The sequence below is a fragment of the Danio aesculapii genome, chromosome 21, assembly GCF_903798145.1.
Source record: "Danio aesculapii chromosome 21, fDanAes4.1, whole genome shotgun sequence".
In the NCBI taxonomy this organism is placed as follows: Eukaryota; Metazoa; Chordata; class Actinopteri; order Cypriniformes; family Danionidae; genus Danio; species Danio aesculapii.
In genome coordinates, this window is record NC_079455.1 from 35,311,475 (window position 1) to 35,326,587 (window position 15,113).

At 35.1% G+C, this 15,113-nt stretch overlaps 2 protein-coding genes across 3 annotated transcripts in view; one reads left to right on the plus strand and one right to left on the minus strand.

Annotated features, from left to right (window-relative positions):
• The window catches only part of LOC130214395 (probable E3 ubiquitin-protein ligase HERC1), a 153,684-nt gene extending 152,059 nt beyond the window's left edge, over window positions 1-1,625 (minus strand). Inside the window, 1 exon segment of the mRNA XM_056446064.1 lies at window positions 1,333-1,625. The gene's annotated coding sequence lies outside the window, so the exon portion shown is untranslated.
• Window positions 1,626-10,034: 8,409 nt separating this feature from the next.
• esm1 (endothelial cell-specific molecule 1) lies at window positions 10,035-14,838 on the plus strand. Of its 2 annotated transcripts, none has more exons than XM_056446335.1 (3): window positions 10,035-10,552; window positions 12,161-12,304; window positions 14,123-14,838. In XM_056446335.1, exons 1-3 carry the CDS (start codon window positions 10,243-10,245, stop codon window positions 14,203-14,205), a joined length of 537 nt encoding a protein of 178 aa, XP_056302310.1. In that variant the 5' UTR covers window positions 10,035-10,242; the 3' UTR covers window positions 14,206-14,838. The 2 variants fall into 2 exon arrangements, with proteins under 2 accessions (XP_056302310.1, XP_056302309.1); XM_056446334.1 differs by having other exon boundaries at window positions 10,040-10,552; window positions 14,120-14,838.
• The last annotated feature ends 275 nt before the right edge of the window (window positions 14,839-15,113 follow it).

A 15,113-nucleotide genomic window follows, 5' to 3' on the forward strand; every position in this document is an offset into this window, starting at 1 on the left:
GGTGGTCGCAGGCTAAAATGTTTGAGAACCCCTGATTTAAAGAGCGTTTACAAAAACAGCATCCCTGTTTGTTTTCTGCTTTTCGCACCCCTACTGGAATAATGTTCAGGTTCTTGCACTGACCAAACATTTCTCTTCATAAGACCTCAGTGTATTGCCAGAAGCCACATGTATTAGTTTCATTTAGCCTGTATATGCTGTTGGGGGCGACGCGGTGGCGCAGTAGGTAGTGCTGTCGTTTCACAGCAAGAAGGTCGCAGGTTCGAGCCTCAGCTGGGTCAGTTGGCATTTATGTGTGGAGTTTGCATGTTCTCCCTGCGTTCGCCTGGGTTTCCTCCGGGTGCTCCGGTTTCCCCGAAGACATGCCAAAATTTTCAAAAGACATGCGGTACAGGTGAATTGGGTAGGCTAAATTGTCCATAGTGTATGAGTGTGTATGGATGTTTCCCAGAGATGGGTTGCAGCTGGAAGGGCATCCACTGCGTAAAACATGTGCTGGATAGTTTGGCGGTTCATTCCCCCATGGCAACCTCGGATTAATAAAGGGACCAAGCCGAAAAGAAAATTTTTTGTTTCTGGATAAACTATTCCCTTACGGTAGTTAAAATCCAGGCATGGACAACAGCATTCAGACGTTCAAAACAACAAAACCCGGTTGAATTGAGGTAAAGTTGGTTTTATTTTCGCACATTAGTTCAGTGACAACTTGTGATGTGCTCCTATTGTTGACCATGGTACTTTGAATATTTGGCCTGAAATCACATGGAAGTATGACTTCAAAACAACATTAGCACTATTTATTTGGCTGTGAACAATGTTGTACTTTGATAGTCATTGGCTGCTAATATGATTTCACTATTTAGAATTTGCAAGGAATACTTTACTGAAATTATATTAAGGAGCATATCCAAATGTGATAATATAAAACCAACTTTACCTCAATCCCGGATGAGAGACTAGAAACCATACATTTATAACCACTACATCACATCATCCATAAGAAGCTGCTATTTAGTTCAACATGGTAGACCAGACTGCATCAGATACGATCTGTCAATCATCCAAATATGCATCAAAATCCCAAAACACAGCATATAATACGACCACAAGCATATCATTCAGCACAATAACATGCATGAACTGTCACTTGGCCAGGACTTATATTGTTGCATCATATGAGACTCAAAACAACAGTGATAGAGACAAAAATAGCTGTCATATGACGAGCCCAACTGTTTAACGAGCTAAACCACATCGATTCCAACCACGACAGCCCATCGTCAGGTCACACAACGTCGAATCAAATATAAAAACATGTGTGAATATGCTCACCAAAACGATCGGATCCCCGGTCTTCCTTCTGTCATTCACGCCCAGCAGAACAACCCTCTGCCCCCTGCGAGGCTCTTTAAACCTGCTGCCTCTCAGAACGTGAAGCCTGCGCTCTATTATCAACCATATCCCGTGTTTACCTTCTCAAAAATACACTTCTGAATTAAATAAAACTAAACGACAGCCGGCATAGAGAGTTACGCAATGCGAGGACGAAATGCCGGTTAATCTGGCGCCGGAGGGTGTTTATAGTGGGGAAGGTTGCCGCTCCGCAAGCTGTTGCCATGAAAAAATAGCGGCGTCCTTTTTCGGGAATGCGCGCAGAGCGGCGGATTTTACGCCAACTGCGTTAAGTCCTGACGTCATTACGTTTATACCATAAGGGTCCGTTATGTCTCGCTTTTGTTTTTGCGGTATTTGGCATCTAATTATTTTGCTGATTGTTTTATTTTATTTGTAATATTTTTACATTAATATATTAAATCCTTATGGTTTAATAATCAATTGATATTTTGCGTTTATACATATAAGTAGTTGTGTTGTCCATCATGATGAAATGTATTTGATTATTATGATAATTCTGTTTGAAATAAATCAAATCAAAAGCATACAATATATAATATATTTCTAATCAGCCAATCACAAGGAAGCAACTCGATGCATTTAGGCTTGTATACATGGACAAGACAATTTCCTGCAATTCAAACTGAGCATCAGAATGGGGAAGAAAGGTGATTTAAGTGACATTGAACGTGACATGGTTGTGGAATTGAGACGGGCTGGTCTGATTATTTCAGTAACTGCTGATCTACTGGGATTTTCACGCACAAGCATCTTTGGTTTACAGAGAATAGTTCGAAAAAGTGAGCGGAAGTTCTGTGGGAGTAAATGCCTTGTTGATGCCAGAGATCAGAGGAGAATGGCCAGACTGGTTCGAGCTGATAGAAAGGCAACTCAAATAACCACTTGTTACAAGCGAGGTATGCAGAACAGCATCTCTGAATGCACAACACATCCAACCTTGAGGTGGATGAGCTACAGCAGCAGAAGACCACACCTGGGGCCACTCCTGTCAGCTGTCAAGAATAGGAAACTGAGGCTACTATTCGCACAGGCTCACCAAAATTAGACAATAGAAGATTGGAAAAACCTTGCCTGGTCTGATGAGTCTCGATTTCTGCTGCGACATTCGGATGGTGGGGTCAGAATTTGGCGTCAACATGACATCATGGATCCCTCCTGCCTTGTATCAACGGTTCAGGCTGGTGGTGGTGTAATGGTGAGGGGATATTTTCTTGGTACACTTTGAGCCAATTAGTACCAATTGAGCATCGTGTCAATGCCACAGCCTACCTGAGTATTGTTGCTGACCATTTCCATCCCTTTATGACCACAGCGTGCGCATCTTCTCATGGCTACCTCCAGCAGGATAACTCGCCATGTCATAAAGCTGAATCATCTCAGACTGGTTTCTTAAACATAACAATGAGTTCACTGTACTCAAATGGCCTCCACAGCCACCAGATCACAAACCAGTAGAGCACCTTTGGGATGTGGTGGAACGAGAGATTCGCATCATGACTGTGCAGCCAGCCGACAAATCTGCAGCATCTGTGTGATGCTATCAGGTCAATATGGACCAAAATCTCTGAGGAATATTTCCAGTACATTGTTGAATCTATGCCATGATGGATTAAGGCAGTTCTGAAGGCAAAAGTGGGTCCAACCCGGTACTAGTAAGGTGTACCTAATAAAGTGGCAGGTGAGTGTATATATATATATATATATATATATATATATATATATATATATATATATATATATATATATATACACAGACACACATTCATCCGCTGTGTAAAACATATGCTGGATAAGTTGGCAGTTCATTCCACTGTGGCGACCCCTGATGAATAAAGGGACTAAGCCAAAAAGAAAATGAATGAATAAATGAATATTTTAGTATCATCTGGTTGTTATAGTGACTCATATAACATACTGTTAATGTTGCATTATCATTGTTATGAGCTTCAAAACCTCCAACAAAAAGAACAACATTCTACAAAAACTTTCTTCTTCGTTCTTCTAACCACAGCTGTAAGCAGTTTCAGCTGTGCAGCCCACACACATTCACCTTTGCCTTTGGTCAAGTTTATTGTTCTTCAGTGGTCTGCTGATTCAGCTGTGTAGGTGTGATCTATGGCATGACAAACCATGTCTGATGACAGAAGAGTGACAGGGTGCATGATGTGAAATGCTACATCATCCGCAGGGATAAATCTCTGAAGCCCCTCAATTCTTTCATCCACAGCCATTAAGATCTACTGCTTTAACATCTCTAGCACAACATCTACAATCCTTATCTTCCTGCTTCTGAAAGTCCTCAATAAAGGATAAAATGATGGAAAATAGAGATGTATTTGCCCCAGACTATTCCTGCAGAAACAGCAGTTTTCAAAACGGATGGAATGAAGGCAAGAAAAGTGAATTTGTCCTCCATTTGTGTCATCTGAGATTAACCAGACTGTACAGTCAAGTGAAATCTGTGAAAATGAAATATAAAGATACACAGACAACGAGAAAAACAAATTTTTCCCATTTTGGTCTATTATTTTTCTATGGTTTCTTATGTCTTATTCAATAATGAAGTACAGTTGAAGTCAGAATTACTAAAGCCCTGCTGAATTATTAGCTCCCTGTTTATTTTTCTCCCCAATTTCTGTTTAACGGAGAGAAGATTTTTTCAACAAATTTCTAAACATAATAGTTTTAATAACTCATTTCTAATAACTGATTTATTTTATCTTTGTCATATTGACAATAAATAATATTTGACTAGATATTTTTCAAGATACTTCTATACAGCTTAAAGTGACATTTAAAGCCTTAACTAGGTTAATGAAGTTACCTAGGCTGGTTAGGGTAATTAGGCAAGTTATTGTATAATGATGGTTTGTTCTGTAGACTATCGAAAAAATATATAGCTTAAAGGGGCTAATAATTTTGACCTTAAAATGTTTTTTAAAATTGCTTTCATTCTAGCCAAAATAATACAAAAAAGACTTTCTCCAGAAGAAAAAATATTATCAGACATATTATATGTCTGATAAATGTCCTTGCTCTGTTAAACATAAATTGGGGAAAAAATAAATAAATAAAAATCCAAGATTGGGGGGGGGGGGGGATAATAATTCTGATTTCAGCTGTACATAGAGGATCTCTTATATATTTGTTCCTAAGCATTACCAGATATAAACTAAAATTAAATTACTGTTGGTCATAATTTGAACAAATATCATTAGATTAAATTTTCTTTTCATTTAAAGACTCTTAAAACATATACTATAGTAGCAATGAAAAAAGACCACTTGAAAATTCATTTATAGCATTTCTTCACAATTTCGAGTAACAATATTGTCTTTTAGAGCTTTGTCTATGCAAAAAAAAAAAAGAAAGAAATAAAAAAGAAAAGAAAAATTACAATTGATCAGAATTGCTTATTTTCATTTGAGTGAAAATCTGGGTTAATTTACAGGCCCGTAGCCCCCCTACTGAAAGGGGTGGTTCTTTTTTTCTCCAAAATTGGACCTGTTTGCAGTTATTCATGTAATTTTCTATTAAATTATGATGTTCAAATACTGCATTTTAGTGACTTTTTAAGAACTATTCTTAGCTGGATTAGCTTGTCGGATGGTGATCATAACCACACTTTTCGATGCAACAATAATATTTCCTACAATTTTGTCAAAGTGCTTACCATACTATTTTACCACAAAGTGTTTATTTACAAATGAGCATAATTTATTACAGTTTTATAAATAATGTTATGAGATTACAATTTTAAATGAAAAAATTAATAAAGGAATATGAAAAATACTTTTTAAAATACTAATTTACTATCATACATCATTTAAAAAAACAACAATTAAGAATCTGTTAAAACTTGTTTTAATTACAAACTGTGGCCTATAGGCAAATAACAAACCAGCCAGCTCATTTCCTCAGACAGAATTTGTCTATATGAATATTAAAAAATAAATTTGTCTTAAAGCCTTCTTCTATTTGTTATTTTCACAATTTATTATGGCATACTGTCAAAATAGGCAGGGGCGGACTGGGACAAAAATTCAGCCCTGGCACTGTAGCCACACCAGCCCACATTACCACACCGACACAGCCCCACCCATGGACACGCACATCCACACATTATATTAGTGTACAGATGGTGAAATAATATACGCAGTGCCAAATGTAATAGATATTAAAACATTTAAATGTATGTGACTGGAACAAAAACAACCTCTTTATAAAAAATGTATACATACAGTAAAAACTTAATAAAAAAATGTTTGTCTGCTATTATATGATAGAAGTAACCTTTGAATGTGTCTCACGCACACACACACACACACAGAGCTTTACACACAAATGGACACGCAGCACGCAGCATGTGCAAAATGTCCTGTATGTCCAAAGAATTTTGTCAGTTGTTGTGTCTGAGTGAGAAAAGAATTGATGAAATTTGAGAGATGTAATCATTAAATGCATTTTGTGCCAAAACAATGAGAATTGATCCCTAGTTCAGCCCACATAGACTTCTGTTGTGCTCACTGTGTCAAGAGTTTTGCAAAAGTGTCCTATATAGAGAAATGTGTCCTAGCGTCTGTAAAAAACTTTATTACACTTAAGTAATAACAGTAGCACAAAAGGCAATACAATATATAACAAAAAAGCAGAAATATTTGTGTGTACTAGCAGATTTGTACATTTTTAATCCTTCATGATATATAGCTTTTTTTGATATAAAGTATGCTGAAGTGTTGCTAGTGCTGCATCTCCATTTGTGTGTGTGTGACACACATTCACAGGCTACTCCTATCATAGGGGTTAATTTATCGTTAATTAGCCACAGTCTTAAAAAGGCTTACATGAGCTTTTATTTTGAAGTGTTTCTGGCAATCAGACAGTTTATTCTTATTTGTTTTAGGACCACACACACACACCAACCTACATGGATACTCCGAAGTGATGTTTAGCACTTGCATGCTCAGTACTTGTTGGAAACTTTGTGGAAAAAGAATAAAGAATTCTGGATTGATTGCAGCTCGTTGCCTCTGACTGACCAGACATCTGTGGTGAACTAGCCCCCACTGACAACCCCTAACTGGTTTGTGGTTTCTATATCAGTTTTCTGTACACAGTATTAAGAAACTGTCAGCATTTGTGTCAGGGTGTGTTTCTCTTACGGCTGTATTCCTACCTCCATGACACTTGACTCTGCTGCAGCAGTCAGGCTATCTGCACTGCCACTGGGTCCAGAAACATTCTAGTTTGAATAGATGAACACAGGGGTCAGGAAAGGAAGAACATAAGCAAGCCAATGTCTGACTATTGCATAGATATACTACAATATTGCCTGTAAAAGAAGTCTATGTTCCACCTACATACTGTGACATATGCATGTATTTAATGTCATACTTTAAAGACTAGCTATGTATTTAGAGTTGACTACAAATTCCTACAGTACTATAGCTATAGCTGTTCTGTGTATACCCTAAATTCCACGTTATCTGCTTATAATGATATTTTAAAATGTATGGGAGTTCCACACTGAGTTAACTGTTAAACACAGTGTAGGTTACTGTCAAAAACTGTCAGAAGTAGCGTGAATGACATTAAAATTAATTATTTATATTTTAGTATAATTAAGGGGGTCAGTCACACACCAGAAGCGCTGCTCGGCGACGCACAGCGTCGCGCCGAGCAACGCCATGCATTTCAGAATTCTAATTTCTAAACAAAAGTTTCTAAGGTACACAAGTCGGCAGCTGCCATGTGAATATGCGCGTCTGATGTGCCATACTCTCAACTGTCATGTGCTCGCCGTGTTGCGGCGCATCCGATGTGTGACCGGCTTTATTTTCTGTTCCCTTCTTACCTCCTCTACCGCGCTACTGTCCTCCGATGCATTTACACCTCCTCTCGCTAATATTTCGGTTAATTTTATGCATTTGGCAGCATCTGATTTTAGAGCCCTTTCCTTGCTCTCTCTGACCTTTTCAGCACCGCCTTTCCTTTTTTTACGGTCCATATTTTGACATTAACGTTAGCTTGCGTTGTGTTGCATTTACTGTTTGACCATCTTGCCAGATTTTGATTACATCAGCGTAATCCACAGCCTCTGATTGGGTCGGCCCATCTCGAGACCGGCCGGCCGTCGCCGATTGGCCCAAATGCTTAACATGTATCATTATTATAATTATCAATCATCATTATTATTATTATTATTGTTGTTGTCATCAACAGCAGCATTATATTCACATCTTGCAAGAGATAAAAGCTGCCAGCATGCAAAAACAATACATATTAAAAAAAAAAAAAAAAAAAAAAAAAAAAAACCTGACCGGCCCACATTTTAAAACTGCTCCGGCCCTTCTGGCATTTGCCAGAATTGCCAGACGGCCAGTCCGCCCCTGCTTTTAAAAGTAGCCAACTTTACCCAACAGTGATTAAACTCAAGAAGAATTAAGAAATCAGTAGGCCTATTTGATAAAACAGGCCCATAGACAGGGGGGTTTGGGTGGTTTGAAAGACCCACACTATAAAAAAAAAAGTTGACTCAACTTAAAAATTTAAGGCAACAATCTTCAGGCATTTTTTAATTTACTCAACTTCATTTGAGTCAAATGCAGTAATTGGGCTGAAAGTTGAGTTAACTTACTCTAAAATGTCCTGAAGTTTGTTGCCCTAAAATTTGAGTCCCCCAGTGACAAAGTCAAGAATTATGTGCTCATTTGTCCCTATTTAAGTAATGTATTATAATCTTAACCCTAACTTACTCTTTAAAAAACAAACGCAAAAAGTAACATGACACATACTTTCACGTTACTCCTTAAACTGTAACTAAGTAACAAATAAATTTACTAAGGATTGTTATATATTTTAGCTTTTTTTCAACACTGTGAATAATATGCATGTCACCTTTTGATATAAGAAAGTTTAAGAAAGATATTTTAAAGCATTTTTATTTGTAAATAAGTAAATCAGTAATCAAACCAGTAAATCAAATCTACTGATCAGTAGCCAATAGCCATCAGTAGTTTTACAGAATAGCTACATTGACATTTAGCCTTATGATATATGTAAAGGTCCACATATAAATAATTTACATTTAAAAATCGTCAATTCATAGCTACACACGTTGAACTTTCAGCTTGAAGGTAACGAGCAAATATTTAATGTTCCAGCTAGAGCTAGGCTTATTTACTACCGGTGTATGTAGCCTTCTTGACACAACTTGTCTGGGCGTTTGGTAAACTATCCTCCACAAACCATTGGACTTGAGTCAGTGGAGCTTCGTCATAATCGGTTGGAAAATGGACTGGAAAAGTACCACAGAAGTATAACTCATTACTGTTCGATTCATTATATAATTGCACAGTCAAATACCCTCCTTTTAACTACGTAGGTGTTATTTTTTATAGTCAACAGTGTCATCTAGTGATGGATATGGCCAACTGCATTGTGGGATCTGTAAAGACCTAAAAGAGTTAGTTCATTTACTCAATTTTGACTCAGCTTTTACCTGTCACAAAGTGTTTGAGTTAGCTTTTTTATCTGTTGAACACAAAATAGGTTATTTGGAAAAATGCATGAAGCATTTAGGCTAATCACTGACTTTTGAAATCACCTACAATGGAAGTTATTTTAACAGGTTTCTTACATTCTTCAAAATACCTTCTTTTATGTTCAACAGAAAAAAGAAACTAAAGATATAAAATCATTTGAGGGTGAGTACATATTTGTTTGGGGGGGAACTATTCCTTTTAATTCCATGAAAAACTGTTTAAAAATAATCAGGTGCATTCGACAGGAAGCTATTTCAAAATGAATACAATTATATTACTTCTTGACAAAATTTTATATTAGGTGAGTTTATAACAGCACAATTCTGAAAGCATCTTAAATGGTACAGTATCAATATTTTTACCAGACCACTGCATATGTAAAATGTTATTTAGTGGAATTTTTCAGCCTAATTCAGGCAAATTTTTTTATTAGCTAAAATGTGTCATATTATTACCATCACGATAATAAGGGTAGAAGTAATGGTATATTTCTTTTCTTTATTATCTGCTATTTCGTCCTATATTGAATTTAATCTGATTAATTAATTTTTTTTATAAAATGCATAGACAAAAGTTAATATCTAATTTGATTACAATAATTATTTCATAATAGCTACATTAATCAAATTAACTTATTATGTTATTTATAGTTAAAGATATATCTTCATATTAGGTTGTTTTTTTATATAATATGAAATCTTGATATTTTTAATAGGCTAGCTGTCACTGGGGTGATGTCATTTCAAAATGAAATTGATAGGGTCCATTATTAGTATCTTACATTAGTAAAGTGCACTTAGGTTACTGAGGAGTTCAAATGTGTACCCTTTGAAAAATACCGTCCCAGACATTTTTTGTAGCTATCTTCATTTCTGAGAGGAAACCTAAAACATCTCGTCATGTACGTTCACGTCAGGAACAGGACCGCTAATGGGGGTCACGAGGGTCAATCTTTAAAAACCTCCAAAAAACAAACAACTCCCGACTTCAGTGATGACATCAATTCCTGGATGGCAGCGCGGCTCTAATTCCACTTCCACGCCGGATTTCTAAAACAGGGAATCGGGGGAGGGAGGAGGAGAGAGGAGAGGCTGGCAAACAGACAACAACACCGGATTGAGGAAACTGACGAGGGCATACAATGTGGAAAACAAACTAGTTTAAAGCTGACAGCCATGCAGCCCGAGCCGCTTCATTCACTGTCACATCCAAAGAGAGGACAGGACCGCACCTCTCCAGCGCTATAGACCCGAAGACCGCATCCAACCGGCCGCTTCCAGCCATGCGTGTGTTCGCCATCCCGATGCTCGTGCTGATGGTGGTTTTCGGGGAGACCCAGGCGTGGGGTCCCGGGGGTAAATACGCCGTGAACTGCCCGGACAAATGCAACCCTGCGTTGTGCGGCTCGACGCTGCGCTGCCGGCGAACGGTGCTGGATGACTGCGGTTGCTGCCAGGTCTGCGCCGCGGGACGGGGTGAGCACTGCTACCGCACCGTCTCCGGGATGCACGGCGTCAAGTGCGGACCGGGACTCTTCTGCGACTTCTACAAGGATGAGGATGATTATGGGGATGAATATGGCATCTGTAAAGGTATATAGAGTAGAGTGAGTCTGATGATGGGTGCACCTGCTCGGGCACCCATTGCGGGGTTGGAGGATTCATGTTGTTGTCAATTGTGTGTAAACTGAAATTAAATCAAAATCGAGTGTTACATTTAAAGCAAGCTAAAAATTTAAATAACTTATTGTTAATATATAGGCCTATATTGATATTGTCTTCTAAAAATTATAATTTTTCTCCAATTTTTGTGGGTAGGCTAAGAAATGTTTCTTTTATAGTGATGAATAAGTTCATTTTTATTGCCTTCAAAGTTAAATACTTGAACATAAACATAGGAGGCTGAGAAAAGCTCATTTTAGGAGTAAATTTCAGATGGCATTTAGAGATTTTTGCATCTAATAAAGATTTCTTAACTTCTTAACAAAGAGACAAATTACTGATTTGCCTATGTATATATATATATTTAGGCCTATATAATGTTATGTTGAATATAATCTGTATTAAATTGTATTGATAAATAATTATAATAAATTGTTTAACAAGTAAAATATCATGGACATTTTATTTTGTTTTGTTAAATATTCTAGGTTTGTTTTTTGTTTTTTTGTTTTTTTTTTGTGAATTTTTCTAAATATGTTTTTTCATGAATATTTTAAGATGAGGATAATGAGACAAGGACAATAATATAATTAAAAATAACCACAAAGTGAACTTCAAAACAAGAAAATATTTTCAAGAAAAATGGTTAAAATATTAAATCCCCTGTTAAATAACATAAAATTCTACTTGAAATTACAGAACAACACAAACCATAGTGACAAAAATCTAAAATCAAAATTCAAATCAAAATGACAATCAACAATGTGTGGGAAAAAAAGGTTGAAAGTATTTCTTCAAACTTTTTATTCATTAACTTATTTTTTGATAAAATGGCATCACAGCTTTGTGTGTGTAATACCATTTCTTTTTTAAAAATTCTTTCTTTCTTTCTTTCTTTCTTTCTTTCTTTCTTTCTTTCTTTCTTTCTTTCTTTCTTTCTTTCTTTCTTTCTTTCTTTCTTTCTTTCTTTCTTTCTTTCTTTCTTTCTTTCTTTCTTTCTTTCTTTCTTTCTTTCTTTCTTTCTTTCCTAAAGTCTTAAATAACTTAAAGTCATCACGATCTTAGCTGACAAGTTAAAAACAGTTGTTCGGCAAACTATAAACTCTTCAGCCCTTTATTAGTGTCTTTTGTGTTGTCCTTCTTGGGCCCCTAAATTATTACTTCAAGTATTATGTAAGATCAACGTGAGTTGGTGAATTAACACTCAATGCTTTGTATCAGGGAACACGCTCGATCCTCAGACCTTTAACTCAGCGTCTCACACACACAAATCCTTTAACACTTCTGATCCCTAAACACTATACTGTGATCAACAATGAGCAAATCTTTCCAAAAATATGATAAATGCACTGTACATGAGGTTTTTAGTTGAATCAAATTAAACTTGACTATCATTGAATTAAGCTGACTTAAAACAACTATTAAGTTGATGTTAACCAAACTTAAATATGTTATCAAGACTTAGCGACCAGATCATGTTTTGCATTGTTTTAAGCAATCCTGAAATGAGAAGTAATATGTTTGTGTTTCTCTTATTAGATTGCTTGTTTGGAACGTACGGTATGGAGTGCCGGAAAACATGCAACTGTAAAGCAGGTGGACTTTGTGACAGAGAAACCGGCGCTTGTCTCTCCTTTAAAGTCCTGGCTAAAATGGCCATGTTGAAATCTCATTCAAATGAAGGTGAGCATGGTGCGGGAAAACACTTTACAGTAAGGGGAAATATGATAATATTACTTTTAAAAAGTATATAAAAACATGGCTTTAAAATATAACCATTGAGAGTAATATTTCACAAGTGTTTCACCCATATTTTGAAAGTTATTATTATTTTTATTATTATTATTATTATTATTATTGGTGGTTTATTCTGCTGTGGTGACCCCTGAAAATTAAGGGACTAAGCTGAATTAAAAGGAATTCATTATTATTATTATTATTATTTATTTTTTTAAGTTCAAAGAAGAATTTAAAAGAATTACACAATGCTGGATTCGAATTCCTTCATGTTGTCCCAACACAAATTGATTAAGTTGACTAAATAATTTGTATAAATATAAGTGTATTGAACATAAAACAATTAAATTGGCCCTCGTCCACCCCAAAAAAGAACTGTGTTGATTCAACTCATTTTAATAAGTAGTTTGAACATGCAGCAAAAGTCATTTTTTGAGTATATACTTGTAATTTTCTGCTAATTACTTGTAACTTTCAACACTGTAAAAAAAGTTTACTCAACCTAAAATTAAGAGTAAACCCATTGCCTTCACATTGTTAAGTAAATGAACTATGTGCATAATTATAAAAAAATAAGTTAAGTCAATTTAACACTTCTAAGTTACCACAGAAATACATTTCTTAAGTAAATTCAGCTTGTAATTTTTAAGGTAATGGGTTTACTCTCTTTTTAGTTATCGCTTTTTACAGTGTTCTGTACTTGACTCGATTTAAGTTGAATAAACTCAAAAATGTCCTGAAGCTGGTTGTCTTAAAATTTTAAGTTGAGTTAACCTTTTTTTTACAGTGTATAAATATTTACCAATATTTACCAGTACATGATTAATAAAAAGTATAAAAATCATTCAATTAAAAAAGAACTTTAGCTAACATGCACTACACTGTAAAACCCAATTTTATCACATGAAATGAGTGTAGTTAACTCAAAATTTACTGAAAGTTAATTCTACTCATTTGAAAAGAGTTTTGAACTCAGTGTTGAAGGTAATGAGTTAATAAAATACCTAATTTCTTCAACTTAAATGAAGTAAGTTTACAGCACTCACATAGATTAGTTTTTTTTTTACTCAAATGGTTTGTAGCAATCGGTTTCCTCAAACGGTTTGAGTTGCCTTAACTTATTGGGTTTTACAGTACTCAGTTGGTTTGAGTTCTCTTCATTTATCAGGTTTAACTGTGCTCCAATTGCTTCATTTACTCAAATTTATTAAATTCACAGTACTCAGGATTAGTTTTTGAACTTAAATGGTTTGTTGCAATCGGTTTCCTCAAATGATTTGAATTACCTTAACTTTTTGGATTTTACAGTGTTAAATATGAATTTTGCTGCTTGTTTAAACAACTTATATAAAATGAGCACAATTCTTAAGTTTTTTTGGGGGACAACTAAATTGTTTTATGTTCAGTCCAGTTAACTTAATTGATTTGTTTTGGGATAACATGAAGGAATTGTGTTGAACCCTGCACTTTTACAATGTGGGTTAAGATTATATATATATATATATATATTTTTTTAGCTTAAATTACTTTATAATTTTATGCTTATTAGTATTACCTGTATGCATTTTGTATTAATATGCATTATACATTTATTTATATATATATATATATATATATATATATATATATATATATATATATAATATATTTCTTGAAGTTTCAAGTGTCATTTAACATGAAGTAAACTGTATAAAGTATCATAAATATTTAATCTTTGATTTATTTTATTTCATTTGTATTTTTTTCTCTTTTTTTGTGCAGCAGGTAATGAAGTGGGTTCGGGCGACACCAACACTGAAAGGAGCAGTAGTCGGGCCTCCGCTCGCAATTTCCTTACCCCTCGCTGACAGCGCAACAGCAATATCTTTAGTTTACTCAGTGTACATGTAGCATAATAAATTAAAGGACCAAACGGCTATATTTTAATATGTTTAAAAAGGTCAAAGAAAATGATATATGTTTTATTTTGTGTATTTTACAGATGTGTATGCCAGTTATTATATGTCTTTATTCCAAAGCATATCAGCATGCATTCATACACACACTATACACACACACACGCACACACAAATATCCAGCAGAGATTGACTAGACAGTAATAATGTTCCCACTGGGATGCATTTTGCTGATACACACACATGAGATGACCAATTAAACCTGCAGCGGTGTTCATATTATCATATTTATTACATTCGCATTACAAGATTATATACCAAGGCTGATTAACGTCACATAAACTTTACAGTTCACAGATATAACATCCCATATTTGGCCACATGATATATGTAATGCTAAACAACAGTGTTTTTAATGTGGTATATCGAGGCCAATGAGATTATTATAAAATCTAGATTGTATATCCTGCAAATTTTTGTGTAAATTATTCTTTGTGTTTATTAAAACTCTGTTGAACAAGATATGAATCCTTACACATTTATACTGTAAGAGATTTGAATTAAAACCATGTCATTCTACGAGAATGTCTCTTGGTTTGTTTCTTTTTTATTTTGTTTTAAATTGGAATATCTTTCTAAGATATCTTTTAAAAATGCAAGCTATATCTAATGCCGCAATGCTGCTTTATTTATTGAAGCTAATTATTTTAGGATAGTGAGTTATTGAAGAGAGTGACGTGGTGGTTCTAAACATAATAGTTTTAATAACTCATTTCTAATAACTGATTCATTTTATCTTTGCCATGATGACAGTAAATAATATTTGACTAGATATTTTTAAAGACACTTCTATACAGCTT

Excerpts from the sequence above, each read along its gene's own strand:
- esm1 (XM_056446334.1), top strand. The coding sequence starts at position 10,243 with ATGCGTGTGTTCGCCATCCCGATGCTCGTGCTGATGGTGGTTTTCGGG. Across the intron at positions 10,553-12,160 it reads TGAATATGGCATCTGTAAAG|ATTGCTTGTTTGGAACGTAC; the intron begins GTATATAGAGTA and ends TTCTCTTATTAG. Across the intron at positions 12,305-14,119 it reads GAAATCTCATTCAAATGAAG|CAGGTAATGAAGTGGGTTCG; the intron begins GTGAGCATGGTG and ends TTTTTTGTGCAG.